Here is a 26,900-nt window from a genome sequence, read left to right on the forward strand (position 1 = left end):
ATTATAAAAATTATTTACGAACTTTTGTCAAAGTCAACCTTCATCAAGATAAAGAATTATTGATAATTCTTGAAAAAACTATTGATTGAAATAATTATTTATTTATTGTCATTATGTGTACTTAATACATACGTTCCATTTTTTAGTTATTAATATGTGTTTAGTACATATGTTCCATTATTTATTTATTCTTATTGTATGTGTTTGCATAAGTTCCATTAATTATTTATACTCCTTGTACATGCTTAGTATGTTCCAGTTTTTATTTATTCTTATTGTACGTCCTTGTATCATTCCATGTGTCAACTACTTGTACTCAGTACTCGTACGAAGTAACCGCTCTCAAGTGCAAAACAAAATGGCGACTAATAGTTGTCGCAGCGCAGGGGTTAAGAAATATAGGTACCACGAGGAGGGGAATCTTGTAAGAACAGGGGTGAGATATGTATTTAGGCCGGTAGTCAGCATAGAAACTAGGAATATTCAGTTGGTGGGGCCGTAATCTAAACTAATCTGGTGCAATCTCACGCAGAGTCAGCTATACATGTAGCAAGTAGGAAGGAGGAAGTTTATTTACTTGAAACGAACGTTTCGTCGTAGCCGTATCAATTTGCGACGGGAACGTTGTACGATTCAACTGAATTATTTCGAAGAATAATTGTGCGAACCGAAATGGAGTTCCTGTTGAATTGCTTCGGAACTTCTGAAGCATTTTGTACGGTAATAGAAGCCGTTGATTATTTTCAGACAAAGCAACGATGTAACTTGTTGATTACTCCTTCGAAAAATTGTTTTATTTGGAAATTCTGTTCTTCGTTTGTTATGATTGGGAAAAATAAATTCGTTGATGTACAGAAATCGAGAAGTTAAGGAAGTTTGTAGGAGACAAGGTTTAAATTTGTAATTTTTCACTGATATTTATCTTGCAATTTATCTTGCAGTTTGTCTTTAAATGCATCTTAGAATTTATCTAGCTATTTATACTACAATGTATCTGTGCTATTGTTTTTATTATTATATTTGCTATTTGTATTGCAATGTATCTAGCAATGTATGTTACAATTTATCTGGCTATTTATATTATAATTTGTCTTACAATCTTGTAATTTCTCCCACAACTTATTTAGCTCTTTATCTCACAATTTAGCACTGCATCTTTAAATTTATCAATCTTTTAATTTACAAATTGCACCTACTTCTTAGCATTTGAAAAAATTATCAGACTATCCACCCTTAAAATTTCAAACTGATTTAATTCTGAGTTCAATCGCTACCAATACTCTATAATAATTAACAGAAATATGAGAGTAGTAAACTTCGGAACAACCATAGAAATTCCGGATACAATCGAGCCATCGAAAAAAGAATTCCATCTCTCTGTTTATTACGGCTACAAAGGATGTCGAAACGCATCGTGCGATCGTTTCGTAAGCCATAAAATGTCGTGAAATTTGTTTGAAAGTGCGGCGTACGAGTTTCACGGCGAAAGAATTTCGCTGACCAAACAAGAATTTGTTCGTCCCCTGTCAGTCGCTGGAACGTCGATCTATTTTTAGACAGATTGATTACAGCGAATGAAAAATGGATTCTGTGTAACAATATATCAGGGAGAGGAACACCTTGCACGCCAGAAAAATAGCCATCAAGTGTAAAGCCAGTCGAACGAAAAGTTACTGTTGCTGCCAACGAAGTGTTCGATTCGATTCAATCTCTGATTTGGTAATCGTTCGTTTATTACTATTCGAGCTTAAGTCGATGTTAATAGATTTTGCAGGCTAATTTTCATTTCGGTAGCTTATTGTTACTATGAAATTATTTGATGACGATATTTCATTATTTTTCTGTAGAAATTTTTATGTGTCATAATTATATTTTTTTATACTTTGTGAAGTGATATGTGAGGTTATGTTTGAAGATTATTTTATATTCAAGTTAGGAAAAATTAAGGAAAATATTACGAAGACTATGTTAAACGATCCACATCTTTGTGTTAGGATGTTAAATATGATGCTACGTGAAATTTAATTTTGTTTCAGTTATATAATATATGAAGTTAATAATTTATTTTGCAAATCAAAATATGTAGCCTCTAACAAATAGAACTAATAATACAATATTCTGTTAATGAAATAAATCGTACCTAAAACACTCAAAAACGTTTAAGAAAAGAAACCACAAAACATGTTAGAATGTCTAAAAAGAATAAAATAAGTTACAGTAACCGATCAGTTCATCTCGAACCGCGAAGAGAAATGTTAACACGAAAAGAGAAATGAAATTGTGAAGCACCGTGTTTAATTGCGTTTCCCTGTAAGAACGTTTTAAAGCCAGTTGAACAACAAAGCAGACGCAATTCGGAAGCAAGCAGATGTAACGAAGCTTGAGCAAAGCAAATGATAATAAAAGCTTTTGTTTCAATCGCGAAACAAACATACGCGGTGTTTCCTATAGTTCGCTAGAGCATATCCGACAACTATGCGAAGCAAATGTAATTTGCAGCGCTTTGAAATTCCGGGCACAGAAAAAGCTACACTACTGATACCGCGGCCAAACAAATATCTGCCTCGATGATGCAGTAAAAGTGCATCGCACGTACAACCGGAGCTTTTATTTCTTCCGCTTCATTTTCAAACCGGTCGTGGAGTTTCCCACTACTTCTGTTTTCGTTTTCTGGAACCTTTAATCGCGATGCTGACAATTGGATTTACTTCTTGTCTAGACTGCGTTGTTTAAGATGTGGATTGTTTATTTTGAAAGTGGGGTCATTCCATGCTAAATCGTTTACTTTTGGATCTCATCATCTACGATTCTGCTCTAATCAAAATATGTTGTAGTCCATGTGAAATTAGGAGGGGTTTAAGTCATCATTTTGCCGGTTTCGAATTTATTAACAAATAACAAGCCTTCAAAATTTGCAATTTTTGCCCATTTTTGCGAAAATAGGCTTCACTTACGAATTTTTTTCACAGAAACTACTCAATCGATTTAGCTAAATTTTGTATTGTTTTATTTATCAAGAATTGGGGTATTTTGGAATATTTTTTTTAATTCCATTAATTTGTTATAAAATGTTTGGGTAGCCGAGTGACGCGTTCAGCTAGTGAGGGCGACCAGTGGTATAAAACGAGGTTAAATTTGAGTAACCATTATGCCTGAAGGTTAGGTTAGATTAACTTCTGTATGTAGAGGTTAGATTAGCCTAATCTTTGCGTGTAAAGGTTAGGTTAGATTAACTTCTGTATGCAGAGGTGAGGTTAGACTAACCTTTATGTGTAATGGTTAGGCTACATTAACATTTGTATGTAAAGGTTAGGTTAGTCTAATCTTCATATGTAATAGTTAGGTTGGACTAACCTTTGTACGCAAAGCTTAGATTAGTCTAACCTTTGCGCGTGGAGGTTAAATTAGACTAACATTTTTACGTGGATGTTCGGTTGCTCTAACCTTTGTTACTATGGGTTAGGTTAGACTAACCTTTATCTATAAACGTTAGTTCAGATTAACCTTTGTATGTAGAGGTTAGTTTAGACTAACCTTTGTGTGTAAAGGTTAGGTTTGATTAACCTTTGTAAGTAGAGGTTAGGTTTTTCTAACCTTCGTATGTAATGGTTAGGTTACACTAACCTTTGCACGTGGAGGTTAGGATGGACTAACATTTTGACGTAGATGTTAGGTTGCTCTAACCTTTGTTACTATGGGTTAGATTAGACTAACCTTTGCCTATAAACGTTAGTTCAGATTAACCTTTGTACGTAGAGGTTAGATAGGATTAACGTATATGCATACAGGTTTGGTTGGACTGTATGCATACAGGTTAAGTCACTATCGTATGGCTTAAAACTCCACTACTTTCACGTGGACTACGACATATTCTGTTTGGAGCAAAATAGCAAATGGTGACGTCGAAAAGTGATCAATTTGGCGCCCCTACAAAATATAAATTTGACCAAAATACATTTTAATAAAGTAATACACAGTAATTCCAAAAAGGGCAAATAATGTAAAGCATATAAAACATGTAAACAAATATTCGAAGCGTAATTCCAAAAGCAATTTCATCAAAATGAAATTGGTGAGGACATAATCCACGCGTCCGAAATGAAAATGGTCAATAAATCAATGCGTTCGCTAAGGTCGGAGAACGTTGACAGTTAAAAGATAGAGGTTTATGTTTTCCTTTGGTCGAAACAGATTGTCAGGCACAGAAAACGTTGGATGAAAAGTCAATGCCGTTCGTAACGAGGAACAGCAGTATATTCTGCGTAACTAAATTGGATTGGCAGTTTATTGGCAATATTCGTTTGCGTGGCGTTACGCCAAGCCTTCGTGTTCTCTCTGACCGACAAAAATCTCTTTTCTTCTCTCTCTCTACCTATTTGGTTGTCATCGTATCCCTTGTCCTCTCTATCGCCTACATGCCGGATGCAAGTTTCGTCGATCCCAGCAAGCCTGGAATATCTCATACCCCGATAACGATTACGTACCTGCTGCCAATACGTCCCACTGGCACCGTTTGCTCCTACTTTTCACAGGATAGGGAGCTTTTCTTAGAATTGTCTAAATCATTCTGTTATTCGGTGTGTGTCTATTCGAGGTTACGGTTGGTTGCTTTTTCCACAATTTATGCAGATTTTTCTTTTGGAAAATAATGACTCAATGTTGGTTTCTTCAAGTTTTTGAGATTCTGAGTTTCAGTAGTTTTAGGTCTCTAAAATTTTGAAATTTTTAAGTTTTTAGGTTTCTGAGTTTCTAGGTTTCTAAGTTTCAAGATTTCTATGTTTCGAGGTGACTATGTTTCTAGTTTTCTATGTTTCGAAATTTCTATATCTTGAGGTTGGTAAATTTCTGGGTTCCAAGTTCCCAAGTTGCTATGTTCCTAGGTTGATAGGTGTCTGAAACTTCTAAATTTTCAAGTTTATAACTTTCTAGGCTTCTGGTTCATAAGTTTCCAGGTCAGAACTCTATGGTTTTAATTTTGTACGTTTCTAAAATTTCTAAACTTTCAAACTTACAAGTCTCTAGATTTCTAAGGTTATTAAGGGTTCTTAAGGGTTATTAAGGTTATTAAGGTTATTAAGGGTTCCAGTCTTCTACGTTTCGAAGACTTCTAAAATTTCATTAAAAAATCACCAATTTTTGAAATTTGAAACTTTGATAATTTCCAAACTTGAAAACTACGAAACTCAACCCTTCCACAAATCTAAATTTGACAAATCCTCAACTTCACTAATTTCCCAATCACTAAACTTCTGTAACCCCAAATTCCCAAATTACCAAATCACAATATTCCTAAATTGTCACATCACCAACCCCCAAAATATTAACCCCTAAAATAAGTTTGACAAAACACGAATACACGAAATTGGAAAATAAAAACGCGAAAACTGCGTGCCTCTGTTTCCCAAATTGGTTGCTCTGCAAATTAAAAATTGCACGCAGCAATTAACTCGTTAAAAAGTTTTTGCCAATCGCGCCAGTCAGAACTACTTAATACTGTAGTTCTACTGCACGTAATTCAATGACGCGTAGTTCTACTGTATATTACTGCACTGTTAAGATAAATAAAGAACGTTGAAATGTTGGATACATTTTGTATTTAGCGATCTTCAATTATACAAATTACAATTGGTATCGAAAACCTGGTCTTCACGCAAATTTAGGTGCGTCATTTGAACTGTAAAGTGCGTCACGAGTCTGACTCGATGTTACAAGCCGAGGGGTTAAATTTGATATAGAAATTAAACCAGAGAACTCTTTAGAAAAACCTATTCTTTATTCGCGTAAATTATGAACTGCGGTATTCGTCTTCAAACAAAATCCTGACCGTTCGAGCGGGTCAAGGTTTACAACGCTCGATTACGAATGTTTAAAAAGATCGTGGGTCTTCACATGGCTTGCAATTCCCACATTTTCAGATTCTGAACGTGAAATTTGGAAACACCTTAATTCGCAGATTTTTACATTTTCAGGTTCAGAAATTTCCCAGTTTCTAATTTTCTGAGTACCCGGAGATCAAACACCCAAATTCGCAGATTTCGGAATTTACATTAATAATTCTACTATGAATTTGCCCTACAATTTACTTGGATGTATCAAAACTACCAGTTCACAGCTATAATATTAAAACAAAGAAAATTAAAATCTATTTCATATTCAGCGATCCTTGACTACACAAATTATAATTAGACCCAAACTTCAAGGTGAAGTACTACAAATTTGAGCCAGGTTTGAACTGCAACGTCGGGCTTCTCAAACTACAAGAATTGAACAATAGATGCGAAGATACTAATGAATATGAGCAATTATCAAATTACAGTCACTCACGAGAGCACAGAGGAAAGTGCAACGTGACAGTTAACTTGTCAAACAATTTTCCATTTAAGTGTGCACTTGTTGTCCCGAAGGAAAGTATCAATAGAACCGTTTCTGCACCGATGCTTCTCTTTTCTCTTCCGTCGTTTCTTTCCGCTTCGAACTTTCGTTCTGGATATTTGTCGTACGTCTGAACGCGAAACACGCAACTTCCTCTCTGTTTGTTTTAGCCCTTTTCAACGGGCTCTGTCATTCATCGTGACACAAAGCTTACTCCCGAAACCTGGTCGCAAATGGAACAGGGCGAAAGGTTTCCGAGTTGTTAAAACTTCTGATAACTGTGCGCAAACGAAAACGTTGCCAGACGGACATCGAATGTGTACGCGAGTCTTATCTTTCGCGCAAACTTTCAACGAATTTGCCGGATATCCGTGAGAATGCTTGATAACCCGGGATTATGTTATCACGAGCTTTTAAACGGTTTCTAAAATGCTTTGGATCAACCGTTCGTTCGGGTACACTTCCTTCAGATAAGGAGACGTATGGAAACTTCAAACTTCAATTTACTCAGCTTTCTGTTTTCACTGTTATCACTTTCCGCTTTTTTCACAAGCTTTCATATCTCTATATTTCTTTAGAAATTTTTATATTTACTCAGGAGTTTTCATATTTCAATATTTCTTCAATTTTTATATTTTTGCATTTACTCACAAATTCTATCATTTCTAGGTTTCTTTGCACGTTTTCATTTTTCCCATTTTTAAGTTCATTCACAAAGTCCTATTTCTACATTTTCATGTTTCTACACAATTTTTCGTATTTTCGCGATTCTACACAATTTTTCATATTTTCACGTTTCTCCGCAATTTTTCATATCACCACGTTTCTTCACACATGTTCACATATCTGAATTTCTATTTTCTAATTTGTGTGCTAACTTGATGATTTGATATTTGAATATTTAATCATTAGGAGATTTGGGTACATAAATGCTGCAAATTTGAATATTTTAACACTAAAACTACCAAACCGGTCAAATGACAGCTCCACAAGCTTCTTATTATAAAGAATACAGTTTGTTAAAATACTTTTCTTGAAATCAGAATTGATTTTCATCAAAATAAAGAATAAGTGTGTGTACTAATTTATGTTTTATCGTTTGTTTATTTATTTTTTAATTTCATTTTTAATTTTAAATTAAGTACACATTAGATGTCGGTAGGTTTAGTGTTAATATACAGATATATACAATTCCATCATAATAGTGTCTAAACACAAGAAATTCCAATATTTGAATGTTCCAATCAGCAAATCTCTTATGATGATGCAGAAGTCACAACATCAAGCATCCTCTCCCGAATCATACACAAAAAATATCGTTGTCTCTCCAGCGTTTCGTCGTACAAAGCTCGCGAGATTTTGGCTCCGACGAAATTTCTATAGATTTCTGGAAGGCTTGAAGGCGTGTTCCCAACGGGAGCGAACGTCGTCGCGCATACCGAACAAGTTTACTTTGATGCGTCCTCTTGGGTGCATCATGCTGCATGCAATCTGCAAATGCACCGACTAAGTCGAGCCCAGACTGTTCCCCCAACCTGGTGGCCATCTTGTCTGCCGTTCCGGGTACTCCTTTCTTGACCACCTGTCATTTTTATTCTTATTTGCAGCCCTAAGCTCTCAAGATGCTTGCACGAAGGAACGTGACCTTACGCTGCGAGGCATTAGCTGATGAAATTCTTTGGAGACATCTCTTCCTGAGATATTTGAGCATGATGAAGATTATAATAATTGCTAGAATTGTGAGAAACTGCAGATTTCTCTGCTTTTGAAGTTTAAAGTTTTACCTACTGCATGTTATTTTCGTAGGAAGATATTAGGGGTACCGAAAAGTAATCAAAATTTCTTCGATGACTTCAAAGTTTTTCAATGAAAAATTGAAGGACTTTTTTTAAAAAGGGAATCGAACAATTGCCTTTACGCTAACAAAAAGCGTTAGAAAATAATGGAAATTATTTTGTTGATTAGCGTTTAAGATTTCTTTAATAAATAAATGTTTTTCGAAAGTAAACGAAATTTTGATTACTTTTCGGTACCGCTAATAATATAATTTTAGACTTTATACTTGTACCGAGGTTTAATCATTTTTATATGCAGTTTAAGACCTAACATACTATACACATATGTATACCTATAACATACGAATTTATACTTACAAGATATTATTAACATCGTGTGACATTACGTATTTATTATTTTCGCCACCAAAAATTGAATCGGTCGTAGTCGAAAAATTTAATACCTAACAATCGAACAGAACTTTTTTGTCATATCCAGTATCACGATACGTGTAAACGACGACAGTAACACGTGGATATGACAGAAGGATTTTGTTGCATTGTGAATTGATATTTGAATGGCGTGTATTCTTGGAAACGTGTAAATTCTATCGTTCAGGAACGTATTAAGCCGAACAATTCTTGGTTATTCCATTGCCATTCACGCTCGATGTAGCACTTATCTTAAAAGCTCGAAAGCTTTCGGCGCTCCTGTATTGGTCGGATTTCAGCCGCGAATGAAAAAGATTACGCGTGAAGGTGTGACTGAATGGCTTGAAAAAAAGAGCTTTGTGGATTGCGTATCCGTGAAACGACGAATATATCGCCACTGTTCGAAAAAATGGAGGGGTGTTTCGGAATAAAATATTATTCCTTTGTACACGTCATAATGGGATATCAATCTTCTGCGTGGTACTTTTGTATGTTATTCTTAGAGCTTTATGGTTTCGCGAAAATTTAAATTATGGTTTTGTTAAGAATTGGACATTTGGAAATTTAAGGGTATTTAATTTTATGATTTTTGAATTTTTATAGTTTTAATAGTTTAGTTTGTGGATTTGGAAATTTGAGAGATTTGGTGTGTGGGGAAGTTTGGGGTTTGAGAATTTGGACGCTGTGAAATTTGGAAATTTAGGAATTTGGGGTTTGAGAGTTTGGTACCTGAGAAAAGGAATTTAGGTATTTGTGAATTTGAGAATTTAGAACATTGATAAATTGGAAAATTGAGACTTTGGGGAATTGAGAATTTTGGAATTTGAGAGGTTTGGAATTTGAGAGTTTTGGAATTTGAGAGTTTTGGAATTTGAGAGTTTTGGAATTTGAGAAATTTGGAATTTGAGAAATTTGAAATTTGAGAGGTTTGGAATTTGAGAGTTTTGGAATTTGAGAGTTTTGGAATTTGAGAAATTTGGAATTTGAGAATTTTGGAATTTGAGAGTTTTGGAATTTGAGAAATTTGGAATTTGAGAATTTTGGAATTTGAGAATCTTGGAATTTGAGAATTTTGGAATTTAAGAGTTTTGGAATTTGAGAATCTTGGAATTTGAGAATCTTGGAATTTGAGAATCTTGGAATTTGAGAATCTTGGAATTTAAGAAATTTGGAATTTGAGAAATTTGGAATTTGAGAGGTTTGGAATTTGAGAGTTTTGGAATTTGAGAAATTTGGAATTTAAAAATCTTGGAATTTGAGAGTTTTGAAATTTGAGAGTTTTGGAATTTGAGAGTTTTGGAATTTGAGAGTTTTGGAATTTGAGAAATTTGGAATTTGAGAGTTTTGGAACTTGAGAATTTTGGAAATTGAGAATTTGGGGACTTGAGAACTTAAAATTTACAAATTCCAACCCCGAAAAATTCCAAACTTCAAAAATAAAGAAATTAAGTAAAAATTCATCTGAGTCTCTAACAAATTATAAAAATCATAAAAGTACTAAAACATCCATGATTCAGTGTTAATATAAGCAAGTTAGTTTCTTGACGTTTTCATCTCGAAGAAAGGTCTTTTCTTTACGAGAAAGAAAGGAGCAAGCTTGAGAGTTCAGTCGAAGACCTTTTGTTTGAACCTTCAGACAAACTGTGACCTATTATTCGCAATTACACCATTGAAAGATCTAAAGAGTTGGATCAAAGATATAACAGAGATCTTTATCGAGGTATTTTTCCTGCATACAAAGAGCTTGCTTCTTAGATATTTCAATTCTCATTCAAATTTCTCTTTCTCTCAGACAATAATGTTACCAAAGCTTCCTTTGTCATATTTTTCTGTTGTACTATTTTGTCCATCTGACGATACTGTGTCTATTATGTTTCTATATCTTTACTTTTCATAAATCATCAATTTATCATAACTTCTTAAAGATGATATTTCAGAAAGGAATAATATCAAAATATTTTCTTACTGGTTTTTCTGATAAAGGAACTTTTAGAATTCTCTTATTTAATGTTTTAAGTTCAAATTTTTTTATATTCAGGTTTATGTCGGTTTCTGTTGAAATAGTTGTCTACTAGCTAGATATTTTACCCTCTCCCCTTCAAATGTCTCCAAATGTCCTTCAAATATCCCCAAAAAATTGTTCACATTTCAAGAGAAACCAGTCATCGCGCCATTTTTCGACATCTTGTGTTCCTAGAAAAGTGAGTGGTCGATGAAAAGTGGTAGTCCAAAAGGGCCAAATCTAGTATGGCAGGTAAGGCAAGAGTACCAACAAAGTGCAGAAATTGTGCCTTTAACCGTTTTCTGTGTGTGATGCGGCGTTGTGTTGCAAAATCAATTTTCCGTGTCTTCTATTCCAATCTGGACGCTTTTCGATCAATGCACGCTTCAAACTGATTATTCGTTGACTGTAGCGATCGGTATTAACTGTTTTCACGTGGTTCAGCTCGTGATAACCTGATCCAACCAAATAGCATTGTCTTCCGAATTGGTTCTTGCAGTGATGTGTCAACCCATGACTTTTTACGTTTTACCAAAGTAGAACCGAAACATGTATCGTTAGTATAGCCGTAAGTTTCCACAAGACACTCTCTTTCTTTTGGGTGAACTGCAACTGCTATTTGAAGACACCACAAAAATATGACCCGTCTGAATCATCAAATGAATTGTCAAATCGTCTGAACGTCGACAGTTTGAAATTCGAGTTTAGGCCAGAAATTAGCCGAAATTATTCGAGTTAACCAGTTAAGTGCGTTCGACGTGTATACACGTCGGACCAAATCTCTATTGCGGTGCGTTTGAATAACGTATTCAGAAACGAATTGTTAGTTTTTTTAGCGAATAAAAATGTAATCCTTCCTCATTTTTCGTAAAATGTATAATAGTACCATTTGCCTTGCATTTGACGTGTATACATGTCGTTGCTTGTTTTTAATTCCGCACACTGTGGTGATCTTTCGAAACTAAATTCCACAGTTAACTGGTTAAAGGACAATTATTAGTCCTACATTCTCGGAACACATTCATTTAATAACATCAGGAGAAAGGAAAAGGTGTTCCGGTTAGCTCGTTATTTAAGCATTCCTCGATATCGAGAGACCAGGAGTGTTTCGAGGGCATCGCCCGTTGTATTTTGCCCGCGATAACCGGCGTCTCCGGTGAATAAAAAATAGACGTGGAACTCTACGGGCAACGATTTAATCCGCTGATTGCGCGGAACGTATAACCCAGCTCGCAATAACGTTCTCGATCTGCCGTATATTTGTGGAAATCGGTCGGCACGATGGGATACGTTTATGAGTCATAAATCAACGTGCCAGGAAAGGGCCTGCGCGTATATAAACCCTGGGAAACGTAAACAGGTATCGCGATACACGATTTTTTAAACGACTGCCAAAATTTTCGCGAAACACGAAACTCTCGCACGGATCGATTTTCAGAAACCGATCGCAGTCACGGATATTCGTTTCTTCAACCTGGAAAGTTCGATTGGAAATATTTTATCCTCGGCTGTTGCGAAAAAGAACAAACGTCGCTTATTGACCCTTTAGAGTATGTAATGTTCATGTTTCTGGGTGCATAGGTACATTTTTTAGTCATTTTATTTGTGGTGGTTTGAAAATGAATTTTTGTAGAAAAGTTGTTAGAACAATTTAGTTAGCTAAAATGTTATAAAAATGAAGGTAATATTGAAGAATTAAAATATGAAGATTTTAAGGAATTTGGAGATCAAAATTGTATGGAAGAATTAATACTAACAAATTATTTGACTTGAAGCTAAAATTAATTCTTACTTAAAGTTGCAGTTAATAATAACTTCACTCTACAGTTATTAGTAGTTAAATTATTTTTTATCAGTCTTCTATAAAACTTCCTCAGAATATCTCAAATGAAGATACGTAGTGATGATAGATTTACATTATAATCGAATTAAGAACGAGATTTATTACCTGTCTTTAGATACAAATAATAAAAATTTTACTGAGTGCACTTTATTTTCGAACAAGTTTATTACAAATTTAAGGTTCGGAACTGGGCTTAGCTTAACTGCATACATAACTATTATTCTTCGTTATTTTACTAATTGTAAGTACTTAAGCGTCAGAAGGGGATTATGATAATAAATGAGTTAATAGGTCGACAACCACGGTAAAAACAGCCATTCCAAGCACAGCATTTATTGTAATATTTTTATTTTACATATGATCGATAAACGTGTACAGGGCGTTACCTTTAACGATCTCTCACTTGCTCTATGATAAAAAACAGTTCAACAAAAGAATTACTGTCTGTAGTGTACACAATACGTATCAATAAATATTCAGTAGTTAAATATTGGTTAAATATTGATTAGTTGAAAACAATTTATTTGCACAGTGAAATCGAGGTCTTTGTTTTACAAATGAAAATATTCTTCATCTGGAGAACAAACTGTTTTCGAATTTTCTTTCACTAATATCTATTGTACACACCATACCTTGAAGCTCTTTTAAAATTTTTGTGAAATGTCCGCAACAAGCTGAAGTTTACTCAAATTGCGTGATATCTCTCTTTCTGTATAAAATAAACGTACACCTCATTCAAAATAAACGATCCACTTATTTGTAACCCTCGAGTAGTTTTTGTGTAACTCCTCCAAGAGAAATAGAGAAATTGTGTACTGTGTGAACAATGCAAGTAAAGATACCCGAATATTGTGGAATTTACATGATACGAAGGAAATTCGAGATGCCACGACGAACGGTGGTTACAGTCTTAACGATCTATTCGTAGCAGTACATATACTGTATCCATTGTTGAACGCGCAAGATATTTGAGCACACCGGCGTCCAAATACCTCTCGCCATTCGAACTGCCGTCTAAGTAATCCGCTGAAGTTTCGCCCGAGCATGGACTGCCTTCTCGGACAGGGACAAAACCAGTTCGCGATTTGACAATTGGTGAAGTTATCGCACCAGAGTCCACAGACGTCTTCTTGTCCCGGCTTTCGAAAGTTTGTGTACGGTAAATTGTGCGGAACTCACAAATCCACATTTTGGGTTCGATGATCGATTGTTATCGGACACGCCACTTTTCAATAATCTTCTTTTCCCTTTGAATTTATAGTTCTTGCAGGGGACTGTTCTTGTTAGGGAAACATGTCAGTTTCAGTTTCTTTATCTTTGTGGACAAAGCGAGTGTCTGCATTTTTTGGCGGGAAAATTAAATTAGATTTTTGCAGATTATTCAGTGATTACGAGTCAGTTTTTTCGATAATTATCAGGTCAATTGACAATGAAATTTGTGTACTTTCTTCAAGAAGTTGACAAATCTATTTTTGTACCTTCTTTGAGAAGTTAGCAATTAAATGCTCGTTCACGAATTATTAGTAAACCTGCCAGAGTGTGGACGCTGAAAAATGAATTTGAAGAGTAAATGAACATCATTCGACTGAACAAGTTATTTTGGCAAAATTCATTTTTTTTATTCAAAATACATTCCTTCCGCGTCAACACACTGTTGTACGCTCACACAACATTAACATAGATTTTTTTATGTCGTTTTGCGGAATCGCTTCAAACATCCTTGTTACAGCTGCATGGACTTGTGTAACAGTGACATAAAACGTTCCTTTTATAGCTAATTTCAGTTTTGGAAAAAGGAAGAAATCACATGGAGATACGTCAGAATTTGGAGGATGTTGAAACAGGCTTGTTTTTTCGCCAAAAATTCACGAACAGCGACAGTTCACATGGTGCGTTATCATGCAACAGAAACCAACTTCCCGGCGCTCGATATTCGGGCCTCACACGAACGATCCTCTTCCACAAATGTTCCACAACACCCAGATAATATTCGCCATTAACATTTTGTCCCTGTGGAACGAATTCCCGAAGTATAATTCCTTTAGAATCGTAAAAGCAAATTAACATTGTCTTCTCGTGGGACTTCTGGAATCGCAATTTTTTTTATTTTGGAGAACCTGGAGATTTCCACGTAGCACTTTGTTCGAGGTTCATACTTGAAGCACCAAGTCCCCTCACTAGTTACAATTGATTCCAGGAATATACAGTTTCGTCTGACTGTTTTGATAAGATCCTCACAATATTCAACGCGAGCAATTTGTTGCCCTTGCCCATGATTTTGTGACACGGTGACGAAAAGTTCTGTCGCATTAAACGCTATAAGTTTACAATTAGTTGTTCGATTCTAATAACGATTATTATGTTTTATAGAGGAGGTATACCGTTTTCAGATAATATATTGTTTTAATAGATGTCAATAGAAAGCTAGTAGCTTTCCTTAAATTTAAAAAGTTCCATTACTTTTCCAACATACTGTGTATATTCAGACCAAAGCAACTAAAATAAACATCCCACCCAAAAATACTCACATTGCCCAACTTAACCACGTAATATTTCCATTCACCTGAACACCGTAAATTAGATCTTTTAAATGAACCTAGAAATAAAGTTAACGAATGAATTTCTCATTAGCAACAAAATCGTAACCGAAGAAAACGAATTAAAAGCTCACTTTTGATAAGCGACACTTTTCACCGCGCTATTAAACGGGCAACGGAAGCGAACAAAGCCGGTAAAATTCTAATTTGACGGATATAAAACTGGTTTGGTGAATAGGCGAATAAAAGGGGAGACAGGATGAGTGTCAGTCTTTAGCCCGGAGCTTAATGAGTCGCGATGAAATTTACTGGCAATTTCTAAAACGCGTTTAGCGAGACGTGTCAGACTTCTTCTCGTCTGGTTCTTTGAAATTAGTCGAAACTCGTTCGTCCCTTTGTGCCACGGTGGTCTGAATTTCCGCAAGCCATTCGCGTTACTCCGAGTGAGAAAACTGGCAAGCGCGTCCGAAAATTTAATATCAAACTTCATCGTCACGCGAAATTTAGTCGCGAGCGTGCACTCTCGCGAGAAGAGGAACACTCTTCGGTTCGAGTGCATCCAAGGCCAAGACGAGACAGCCCGTGAAATTTCACCATTTCGTTCTTAGAAGTGATGCTTGTTAAAGTCCCTTTCGTCGTTCAAATTTCTCCTGTGATCTGAAGTTCAAACGTTTATTCGTATTTTCTGGGAATTATGCTTTGTTCGGGGTTCAGTCGTATGAAGATCATGTGTGCTGTGGGTTGTAAAGCATGCACTGCATGCTTGGGTTGTGAAATTATGACTTTTATGGAGGTATGGTTTTAGAATTTTTGGACTTTGTTGTGGAACTTTGGGAATTTTGGATTGTGGAATTTTAAAGCTTTGGAGCGATTTGAGATCTTGGAAATTGGGAAATTTTTAAACGGTAGAAGTTTGGGACTATGAAATTTTGGAATTCTAGGAATATGGGACCTTGAGAGTTTTAGAACCTTGAGAGTTTTGGGACCTTGAGAGTTTTGGAACCTTGAGAGTTTTGGAACCTTGAGAGTTTTGAAACCTTCAGAGTTTTGGAACCTTGAGAGTTTTGGAACCTTGAGAGTTTTGGAGCCTTGAGAGTTTTGGAGCCTTGAGAGTTTTGGAACCTTGAGAGTTTTGGAACCTTGAGAATTTTGGGACCTTGAGAGTTTTGGAACCTTGAGAATTTTGGAACCTTCAGAGTTTTGGAACCTTGAGAATTTTAGAACCTTGAGAATTTTGGAACCTTGAGAGTTTTGGAACCTTGGGAGTTTTGGAACCTTGGGAGTTTTGGAACCTTGAGAATTTTGGAACCTTGAGAGTTTTGGGACCTTGAGAATTTTGAGACCTTGAGAGTTTTGGAACCTTGAAAATTTTGGAATCTTCAGAGTTTTGGAGCCTTGAGAGTTTTGGAACCTTGAGAGTTTTGGAGCCTTGAGAGTTTTGGAACCTTGAGAGTTTTGGGACCTTCAGAGTTTTGGAACCTTGAGAGTTTTGGAACCTTGAGAATTTTGGGACCTTGAGAGTTTTGGAACCTTGAGAATTTTGGAACCTTCAGAGTTTTGGAACCTTGAGAATTTTAGAACCTTGAGAATTTTGGAACCTTGAGAGTTTTGGAACCTTGGGAGTTTTGGAACCTTGGGAGTTTTGGAACCTTGAGAATTTTGGAACCTTGGGAGTTTTGGAACCTTGAGAATTTTGGAACCTTCAGAGTTTTGGAACCTTGAGAATTTTAGAACCTTTAGAGTTTTGGAACCTTGGGAGTTCTATAACCTTGACAGTTTTATAACCTTGAGAATTTTGAAAATACAAGAATTTGAAACTTGAGAATTTTTAACGTTTTAAAAATATTCCTATTTGTACACTAAAGACAATTTATACTCAAAAAGCTTGAGAACCACTGATACACCCGACGAAATAACTCCGTCATAATGAACACGGATAATAATTATTTGTATTCCTTGTTGAACTCCGTACAAGATGCTGAAGCAGCATTTCGCATGAAATATATCGAAGCATGTTCGTACTGACTCATCCGTGTGCTCAGATGTCTGTCTATGATAGGTTATGCTCGAATCTGTCCGGAGAGATTCGAATTAGTCAAATTAATCTGGCTTACTAACTGTGTTCGATCATTTACAATCGATAACGTAAGCGATAGTCACCCACGTGTAGCTTGTACATGATTGTATTGCTGTAGTTTGTGTCTTACAAGGCGTCACTAAATTGTTGTGCAAACTTGGTTAAAATTATTTCATTCTATGTTATTCAAGCTTATTATTTTGTTGGTTTACATCTTTCTTTTTTTGGGAAAGGTATAACAAGGTTTAAATAATGTTAGGAGTAGTGGACAAAAATATTTAATTACAACTTTTAATAAAAAATATCTTACGGAAAAATGTTTCGAATATTTGCAATTACAGGTAACACCTTATATATGGATTTATTGTAGTAAAATTAATGATATTATTGTAACGATACTGTCCTGTATTATCAAATTACTTTAACATTGTTTAATCATTTCCCTCCATGTTATATAAATGATTAATGGCATTACTGTAATATTACCTCACATTAGTTATATATTCAATTGAATTAGTTTAACGATTTCAGTATAATCATATTTAATATGACTCATATTTGTCAGTAATATTTGATTTTGTTGTGACACCATTACTTTATATTATCATTTCTACATTTAATTAATTAATTTATATTCAGTATGGATTGATCACATTAATAATATATAATTTTTTGTATTACTGTATTTTATATTATTATTCATATAAACTAATGGATTGATCAAATTAATCAGTAATATATAATAACTTTTTGTATCACTGTATCTTATATTATTATTCATATAAACCAATGAATTGATCAAATTAATCAATAATATATAATAATTTTTTGTATCACTGTATCTTATATTATCATTCATATAAACTAATCATTCAAATCAATTCACTATCGATTACATCCTTCAATGCTAAATCAATTTTAGTAATAAAATACAGTTCGATAGAAGCTCGAAATAGACATTTTTCTAAAACGTTCTCCGATTGATGATTAATCAATAATTAAAGAACTGTAATTATTCATATATGAACTTTTGTGTCCGCATCATTCATTTACAGTTATGCATCGGCTGTTGCGTTAGAAAGTTTGAAAGTGAAAATTAAATTTCAGCCGAAGCTTTCGCCCGTGAAGGAAGTTTGATTCTACCGAATCATTTAGAAACGTGATCCTCCAGTCTCTTCGAGCATCATAAATGACCCGACCATCCATTCAGACCTGTATGCACGGGAGCAAAATACAATTAGAGTACTCGAGCTGCGTACACCAGTAACGAATTACTCTTTGCCGTACATGCGAAGTTTATTTTACGATAATTATAACGCGCTGCTCAGTTGTTTGCTCCTTTCAATTATACACGATGTTTGCTGTGGGTTCAACAATATTTGTGACGCGTTGTGTGCTTTCGCTATTTTGTTGGATATTGATATTGTGACGAAGGGAAGATATTTTGTAAATAAGTTGTAATTTCAGAAGTGGACTTATTGGTTATAAGTAATTGGTGAGGAAAATTGAGTGGAGGGTAGGTTTACTTCAGCTTTCAGGTTAATTCAAGTTTATTTGAATTTAGTTGGGTGAATTTAGTAAGAGCTGTTATATGATACATTTATATGATACATGTGTTTGATAGTGTATGAATATGTATTCTGATATTTGCACAAGTTTATGTTTCAAAATGGTAGGTTAGGATGTTAAGTGAATACAGAAATTAATGAGTACGAATGTTACAAAGTTTTGAATATTAACAATTCAAAAATTATAGTGCTTGAATATTACAGAGTTTCAATATTGAAAATTGAAAAATGAAGGAGGTCCAGCATTATAGAATTTGAATATTAAAAATTCAGGAATTACTGAGGTCGAATATTACAGGCTTTAAACTTGAAGAATTCAGAAATTATTCAGTTTGAAGATTACACAGTTTAAATATTAAAAATTCGCAAATTAATGAGATCCAATATTACAGAGTTTTAGTATTACCAATTCACAAATTATTGAGCTTGAATATTACAAAGCTTGAATATTAAAAATTCAGAAATTGCTGGGGTCGAATATTACAAGCTTTAAACATAAAAAATTCAGAAGTTATTTAATTTGAAGATTACATAATTCAAGTATTAAAAATTCACAAATTAATCAGTTCCAGTATTACAGAGTTTTAGTATTGAAAATTCAGAAATAAATGTGCTTGAATATTACAAAGTTTCAATATTAAAAATTCAGAAATAACTGAGGTCCAATATTACACAGTTTCAGTATTAAATTCAGAAATTTTTGAGATTGGATATTACAAAGTTTGAACGTAAAAAATTCCTGAATTATTAACTTTGAATATTACAGACTTCCACCACAAAAACAATAAAAAATTATTGAATTCAACCATCATAAAATTTGCTCACCAAAATTTAAAAAATTATCGAATTCAAACCTCATAAAATTTGCTCACTAAAAATTCACAAATTACTGAATTCATACATCATAAAATTTGCCCACCAAAAATTCAAAAATGAATGTGAGTTCAAACATAAAATCATAATCACATATTTATATTATAATATTTTATAATATCTATAACAAAGTATTTCTTGTATTATCTTGTACTACTAATATCTCACAATAAATTACAAGAAAATTACTAGAAAACATATTATCCTACTCGAGTTCAGAAATTCTTCTAAAATCCTAGAAACAATGCAAATTCCAATTAATTCACCTTCGACCTAGCTTCGTGATGGCGATAGTTGTTGAACTGTTTGTCGAGGCATCGAAATCAGGTTTTCGCGCAGCCCGTTTTTCCCCCGAATTGATGGTAGACCGCGGCCATTAATTAATGGTCAGGATTAATTGTCATTTGTCCGGAAACCCAGCTCCGAATCACACGCAAAACAGCGTGCGGTTCAGGATGCAGTTCGCATTGTGGACCACCTTAAATTTTGCATTGTCTCCGTTCGCGTGTGTGTTTGTGTGTGGTCACCTGAGGTAATTGGTGTAGGGTGGAAAAACTTTTCGCGGAGGAAACGTCCGAAACGCTTTTAATTGTAGTTTCGTGCAACGTGAGCGGGAAAGTACAGTGGCGAAATTAATTATGAAACGATACCGTAGCCAAGTCCGTGGTCAGGAGCAGTTTCCGGTGTTGCGACATTTTATGACCCTGCACGGACAACAATTTACTTTATTAATTACCGTGCCACGTAAGATCGTCAACGGGGGAAATAAATTTTCTATGAATCTTGCTGTGCGAGTGGTGTTTCAGGTTGAGGAAAAGATTGCCTCTGGCGTTCTTGTCTTTAAAGGGAATACGTAGGTCTAACAGTGATTTTTCATGTATTCAATCTTGGGATATTAATTAATAATATAGACACTTTTAATTGGGTTAGTAGATCATTAAATAGGTTTTAGTTAATTAAACTAATCAAATACTTTATTAATTACCGCAATAACCCAACATGATTGTTATATTGAATGGGACCTGGAGAGTTTTGGAACCTTTAGAATTTGAGAAAATGGAATTTTGGAAATTTAGCAATTTGGAACTTAGGGAATTTAGAATCTAGGGAATTTGAGCGTAGGAAATTTGGAACATGGGAAATTTGAAATCTAGGGAATTTGAAATTTAGCAATTTGAAACTTAGGGAATTTGGAGCCTTGGAAATTTAGAATCCAGGGAATTTGGGATCATGGAAATTTGGAATCTAGGGAATTTCAAATTTAGAGAATTTGAGCGTAGGAAATTTGGAACCTGGGAAATTTTGAATCTAAGGAATTTGAGACCATGGGAATTTGGATCCTAGGGAATTTACGACCATATTGGAATTTGGGACGTAGGGATTTTGAGATTATGAGAATTTGGAATCTAGGGAATTTGAAATTTAGCAATTTGAAACTTAGGGAATTTGGAGCCTTGGAAATTTAGAATCCAGGGAATTTGGGATCGTGGAAATTTGAAATCTAGGGAATTTCAAATTTAGAGAATTTGAGCGTAGAAAATTTTGAATCTGGGAAATTTTGGATCTAGGGAATTTGAGACCATGGGAATTTGAAATCTAGGGAATTTGAGATTATAAGAATTTGGAATCTAAGGAATTTTGGGAATGGGAAATTTGGAATCTAGGGAGTTTGTAAGTATGACAATTTGGAATCCAGGGAATTTAAAATTTAGGGAATTTGAAATCTAGCGAATTTGTAATCTAGAAATTAAACTAATGTTTAGATTGTTATGTTGAAATTGTTTAAGGTGCGATTTTATTAATTTTATTTTTAGAATTTGATGGAAGAAATTTTAATGTTGTATTGTGAGAAAATATATTATAGTAAATGAAAATAAAATATTTTTGAACGTGTTCAAACAAAAAATTTATTTTGAAATTACAGAATAACACAAAAATGTAGATAACTTAAACAATAACTTTTAATAAATTCAACGAACTTTAAAACTGACGTAAAAATTGTACAAATTATGATTTCATTAATTGTATTTACTAATTTGATTGAATAAAATTTGGGTATCATGTTAATGAAAATTGTAATATTTCTGTAGAAATTATAAAGCAGAGGTTGCATTTTGAAATGGGAACAGAGTATGCACAGTAGAATGCATATAATTAAATTAAAATAATATTAATAAATTGGAATTGTTCTGTTATACGGCGTGGTATTATTAAATTATTTACATGACTTCATTTAATTTTCGAAGTCAGAGCGAGTATGTTGGAATTAATGAAATATTCCTATAACGATACTGAACATCTTTTCGTCGTTATTTGATGAATAAATTATGTATTGTTACAATATAATATAATTATAAATTGTAAATAATATTTTATTTAATGGCAATGTTTAATGATAAATACAAAATCGAACAAATGCAATATTTTATTTGGCGAATAAAATGAAATATTATAACATTTAATAGAATATTAAATATGTAGGGTGTTACTTTTAACGAGTAGCGTTACAGGTAATACCCCGTATACGTATTTATGCATTCAAATAAATCTAAATTTTCTTTATAATTCAACAAATTATTGCTATAAAAATTGAAGTGTAAATACAAAATACGTGACTCCAAATTCTGTGTTCTTCACCCACAATTAAAACTCCTTTCATCACCCAAATTTTGAGCTCCTAAATTTTTGAAAATTGAATATCATGAACTATGATTGAAAAGGAAGTTTCGCTTTAGGTCACCAAATCTTGCCCGCTTAGTTAGAAGAGAAGTGGAAAAAGGTCAAGTACCAAGGGAAATGCAAATATAAAATCTCTCAGTTGTGAAAACAGAAACCCATTGAAAAGAATTGTTTGAACGCGTTCGTTTCGAGTAATCCTCTTGTGAATAGTTTAAGGGTGTATTAAAACCTACGCTGTTTCAACAATTTTCTTACAATTTATAAATTGCACGACGGAACTAATTAACAAGTTCCACTTTGCGTACGACTGCTACATAAAAAGAAGCCTAGCTAGAATTTAGGAACAATTCTAAGGGTGACTTTCCTTACTGAGAAAATCTTAATTTATTTAAAACAAATGGGAACAATTATTACTCGCTCAAATTCCTTATTATAAACTGATCTTATTTTTGTTAAGCTTATTAGAAAGTACTTTTCACTGTAATAAAATTTGTAAATAAAAGGACAATTGTCATATTAACTTTGTAAGACATACGTATTATATAAAATTATGAAGAAGTAGTAAAAAGTTAATTTTTATCAGAAATTGTTATAATGAATTTTTCTGTGAGCAATATTTTAGTTAACAGAGAATTTAATGCACTTCTGTACATCAATTCACAATAGTCTTTAAAAATAGAGAAACAAAATTGGGCCCATAAAATTGAAAACCTCAACTGTTATCCCTGCAAGCAGCGTTTATAACACTTGACTTTCAATAAAATCCATAAAGACTTGACTTTTAATGAAGTTTACAACATAACAAAATATTTGGTGTTTATTTTACAGGTGTCCTGGATGCGTAAAAGGGACATGCATATCCTGAGCGCCGGGACTTTGATGTACACGTCGGATCTGAGGTTCCAGGTGAACCATCCCCAGAAGTCCGAAAACTGGACACTGCAGATCAAATCTCCTCAACAACGAGATTCCGGGGTTTACGAGTGCCAGGTCAGCACGGAGCCGAAGATGTCGTTGAACTACAGCCTCAACGTGATCGGTGAGTGCATTCTGCATTATTCACACGGCCATATAACGCCATGTGGCTTTCATTTTCTTACTAAACCTTACCTAAGGTTTGGGTAACACTTTCTACTGGCAAAATTGTCGGTTCCATATTTATGTACTACAGGTTGCAACTTTGTTCTTTTATGTTATGTTTACATTAGACAATCTTTCTGGTTCAAGATTTGATCTTGATATGTGAGATGGAAATATATAAGGAGTGGAAATTTTGGGATTTGTGGATCTTGAGATACAGTGATGTAGTGAATGGAGATTCAGGGATTTGGGGAAGGTGAGGTGTGGTGATGTAAGAAATTGAAATATTGAGATTTGGGGATCTTGGGATGTGGTGACGTGGGGAGTGGCAATCTAGGGATTTGGGGATCATTAGATATGGTAATGTAGGGGTATGGAAATTAAGGAACTTCGCAATCTATAAATTTGGGGATGAAGGATATGGAATTATAGAAGTTTGAGCATCTAGAGATTTGAAAGTTCAGAAATTTGGAAACATAGCTGTTTGACAATTTAAAAATTTGGAAGCATAGGGATTTGGGAAAATTATAAATTTAGAAATTTGTAGAATTAGGTATTTTGGAATTTGGAAAATTTAGAAATTGAAAGATTCACAAATTTGGCAACTTGAAAATTTCAAAACATAGAGATTCTAAATCCACAAAATTTACAAATGTAACCATTTAAAAATCTGGTAACCTGCGAACTAAAATCTACAAATTTTAATATTTTACAATTTGAGATCTATAAAATATAGAAATTTGAAAGTTTCTACGCAGAGAAATGCAAGAACCGTGAATGATGAATTGAACAAAATTTAATCAAAGATTGTCTAATGCAAACGTGGTTTCCGTTGTGGTTACGGTATCGTTTTTGTGCATCTGACGCCCGACAATCTCGGAATAAAACACGAAGCCGCGAACAAGATACTTTGATAGCGGTTACTGAAATTAAGGCAAGCTATAAACAGGCGAACTTCAATATTGGCATAACTGCCAGGGCGAGAACTTAATCTTCTCAGTTCAATAACTTTGCAACTTGCAACCGAATTCTCGTAAACTTTCGACGTTCTCTTGCGAAATTGAAGGCAACGCTTGTAGCAAATTATGTCCACCTTTCCGCTCAGCGTTGTTAGAACGCGGGTCTTGAAATTACAATGAGAATTTCTGAAATTGCAATTATTCTTTCCGACCGAGAGTTCAAAATAACCATTTCAAGGCTATTTCCGCTATGCAAATTGAAATACTTTTCTTAACAGTCTCAGAAATTGTGCCTGCAATCTGAAGTTGGAAAAAGTTGACTAATAAGGAGTTTTCTTACGATAATTTGTAAATTTGAAAACATATTAATACATTTGCTGCTTTTACGTAGTATTGTGTTGCAGCACAGCAAATGATATTTTACCAACTCAAGCTATGACGCACTCAAACTACATATGACGCACTCAAGCTACATACGACACACTCAAACTACATATGATGCACTCAAGCTACATATGACGCACTCAAGCTACATATGACGCATTCGAGCTACATATGACGCACTCGAGCTACATATGACGCACTCGAGCTACATATGACGCACTCGAGCTACATATGACGCACTCGAGCTACATATGACGCACTCGAGCTACATATGACGCACTCGAGCTACTCACGACGCACTCGAGCTACTCACGACGCACTCGAGCTACTCACGACGCACTCGAGCTACTCACGACGCACTCGAGCTACTCACGACGCACTCGAGCTACTCACGACGCACTCGAGCTACTCACGACGCACTCGAGCTACTCACGACGCACTCAAGCTACATATGACGCACTCAAGATACATACGACGCACTCAAGATACATACGACGCACTCAAGACACATACGACGCACTCAAGACACATACGACGCACTCAAGACACATACGACGCACTTAAGACACATACGACGCACTTAAGACACATACGACGCACTTAAGACACATACGACGCACTTAAGACACATATGACGCACTTAAGATACATATGACGCACTCAAGCTAACTATGACGCACTCAAGCTAACTATGACGCACTCAAGCTACATACGACGTATTCAAACTACATATGACGTACTCAAGCTACATATGATGCACTGAAGCTACACGTGACGCAATCAACCCACATCTGCACGCTTGAAACTTGCCAAATCTTACTTGAATTTTGAATACGCTTCAATTTGTAGTTTAAGTCCATTTATAATTTGCATGGTCAAGGATTGCCGAATACAAAATTGATATAACACTTCAACTTTTCTTCCCTGTTTTAATAGCGTAGCTGTGATCAGTTAGTTCCAAAGCACCTGATAAATCATCAGGCAAAGGGTTAAGAACTAAGTGTATGAGCGTCACAGCGTCAGCAATATTAAGTGACGATTAAACGACGAATCATTAGGATACGAGTGAATATAAGTGGACTCTATGAATTTCACTTTGAACGACTAGTTTATTTTGCAACGTACTTGATCACTGTTTGTTCGAGAGTGTCTTCGAAGAATTTTTACGTGTACAAAAGTTCGGAGTGGGCGTAGAATTTTTGTGACATTGCCGAGGGAAAACAGTTTCTAATTTTCTATTGGTTTAGATAAAATTGGGGCGGAGATGGAAATGTGGGCAACGTATGAAGTGTGTCTGGGTTTACTTGCAGTGACCTAAGCAAGTAATAAAAGCGTTAGTACCTTGACACGAATAGTTCACTGGAAACGAAACACTCTACTGCTAAGGTTAAGGGTTCCAGATGTGACTAACAGTAAAAAAATACTCGCTAGAGTGAAATGACTGAGGTCTTATTACTATTGTGGTTAAAGACTGATTTGAAACTACAAATGAAGCAACTAACTGTCAAAGTATCACTAGAAACGTACTGAATCTTAGTGGGGTCTGATGAGGTCTAACTGATTAGGTCCAATTGAACCTAGTTTGACGATAAATAATTTCTATGATTTTTAATTTGAGAAATATTAATATGTGAATGTAAAATTACTTCTTGTTAAATATTAGAATTCTCCGTATTCAGAACCATCTCCGGCTTAGGTGAAATGTTAGTTTGCTCTAACATTTGTCTATTTCACGGATATCATTTGGTTTGTCACTTTCGGACCACAGTTTGCGACACGAGCGTGACTCGTTGTTATAAGCTAGAGAACCCTTCGGGCCAACTTGGAAATCGTGTTCTGTAATTCGTGATAATTGCCCTAAGACACGATATTACCGCGTTTCACTTATCTTAGCGTGTGTCTAATCTGCGAAAGACATACCAGTCTTGTCGCCATGTTCTGTCAAAGTTTTAGACAGGAAGTACAAGTTATTTCAAACCAGAAAAATTAAGTAATTAGTTGGCTCTTTTTAATAACTGTTCTATGTTTCTTGTATTTTCTCGCTTTTGGATTATGTAATCTTCTCATTAAATGTTATTATATAATATTAAATTTGTCAAGTTCACAAACTGCAACTAGTTAAAATAGTTAATAACCCAAGTCAACTTATTCCTTTTCTTATTTAATCAATTTTTATATTAAAATAGTTACATTCTGTACGTAGACCGTTACACTTACAAAAAGTTTAAATAGTAAAAGTATAGAACATCTTATGCCATTTAACTTTTTCTTTCATAAGTTTCTATCCCCAGCCACTTTAAACGTGTAGCTTGTTCCAGT

At 34.6% G+C, this 26,900-nt stretch overlaps 1 protein-coding gene across 5 annotated transcripts in view; it reads left to right on the forward strand.

Moving 5' to 3' along the window:
* dpr1 (defective proboscis extension response 1) overlaps positions 1-26,900 on the forward strand; it is a 491,277-nt gene that overhangs the window by 259,297 nt on the left and 205,080 nt on the right. For all 5 annotated transcript variants that reach the window (XM_076534437.1, XM_076534442.1, XM_076534438.1 and 2 more), the window contains exon 3: positions 22,987-23,197. In XM_076534437.1, coding sequence (XP_076390552.1) covers positions 22,987-23,197 — 211 coding nt within the window. The remainder of the gene's footprint in view (positions 1-22,986; positions 23,198-26,900) is intronic.

Source organism: Megachile rotundata, chromosome 8 (genome assembly GCF_050947335.1).
Source record: "Megachile rotundata isolate GNS110a chromosome 8, iyMegRotu1, whole genome shotgun sequence".
NCBI classification, from domain to species: Eukaryota; Metazoa; Arthropoda; class Insecta; order Hymenoptera; family Megachilidae; genus Megachile; species Megachile rotundata.